The sequence below is a fragment of the Alligator sinensis genome, unplaced genomic scaffold, assembly GCF_000455745.1.
Source record: "Alligator sinensis unplaced genomic scaffold, ASM45574v1 scaffold1590_1, whole genome shotgun sequence".
Lineage (NCBI taxonomy): Eukaryota > Metazoa > Chordata > Crocodylia > Alligatoridae > Alligator > Alligator sinensis.
Genome location: NW_005843414.1, coordinates 9,014 through 10,310, shown reverse-complemented (window position 1 = coordinate 10,310; position 1,297 = coordinate 9,014). Strand labels below are relative to the sequence as shown.

Genomic DNA, 1,297 nt, shown 5'->3' with positions numbered 1-1,297 from the left:
TTCAGCACCTAGGGTACTATATGCCTTATATTTTTATGTTAATGCCTTCTCTTTTCTCAGGCCATGCACAAATTGTCCATCTCCTATTAGAAAGAAACAAGTTTGGAACCATCCCATCTGATAGCCAAGGAGCAACACCCCTACATTATGCAGCACAGAGTAACTTTGCTGTAAGTAGGTTATGTCCTAAATGTAAATATCTTGAACTATAAACATACATAAATTACTGTGGTTGAAATTGTATTCACAAAAACAAAGCTCTAGTTGTTTGTAAAGTAATATGAATCCAGTAGTGACTGCACAAGTTTGTTCACAATTATGTTGTATATTATGTATTGATTTTGAATTTTTTTTCAAGCCTAGAGGCCATAAATATCCTATTTATTTGTATACCACATGCACCCTTTCCCAAAAATTAGCCTTCCAAAATGAAGGTGCATATCTCAATCAGTAAAACTGATTTGTTTCTGCTCAGAATAGAACCATGGAAGTGCTGTAAGATAGCTATTACTTCCCCCCCCGCCCTTCTCTTCCCTCTAGCAGCTAGATAGAGTCTGACAGGGACAGATCCAGAGGGTGCAGTGGTCCAATTGCATTCCCCTTTGATTCCTGTTCCACTCAAGGTTTAAAACCACCAGCCCAGCAGTGGCATTTCTATTCAGGCAGTGCTGAAAGAGTCAATTGAACAGTATAATCATGGGGATTATAGGCCACCTAATTTGGAGGAGGAGGTAGATGAGGCAGTCTTCAAGCAGGTGACAAATCTTTCCAAAAGCTATGGGGTGCTACTGATGGGGGGCTCCAGGTTTCCAGACATCTGCTAGAAGAACAGTGCAGCCAAAAATAAAATGTCAAGCTAGTTTCTAACTTGTGGGGAGGACAACTTTATGTTCCACTAAGTGGAGGAAACAACTAGGTGATTGTAAACGTTGGATCTTATCCTGACAGACAGAGAAGTATTAGTGGAGAATATAACCATGAAGGTTAACTTGGGAGGAAGTAATCAGGATATGGTAGAATTCCAAATCCTGCAACAGGGAAAGCATGAAGCCAGCAAAATTAGGAGATTAGTTTTCAAAAAGGCTGATTTCATCTGATACAAGAAGCTAATGGGCATGGTGTCATGGGAGGATAGACTGAAGGATAAAGGTGCCTAGGAGGTCTGGAAGCTTCTAAGGGACACAGTATTTGAAGACCAACAAGGAACTGTCCCAGTACAATGGAAGCACAAGAAGAATGACAAGAGACCAATATGGCTGTACAAGGAACTTCTAGAAAGCCTCAAATGCAAAAGGAA

General features: G+C 40.4%; 1 protein-coding gene across 1 annotated transcript in view; it reads left to right on the top strand.

Annotated features, from left to right (window-relative positions):
* Window positions 1-363, top strand: part of LOC102367837 (inversin-like) — a 108,822-nt gene extending 108,459 nt beyond the window's left edge. The window contains exon 7 of the mRNA XM_006038624.2: window positions 61-363. Coding sequence (XP_006038686.2) covers window positions 61-212 — 152 coding nt within the window. The 3' untranslated portion in view covers window positions 213-363. The remainder of the gene's footprint in view (window positions 1-60) is intronic.
* Window positions 364-1,297: the final 934 nt, after the last annotated feature.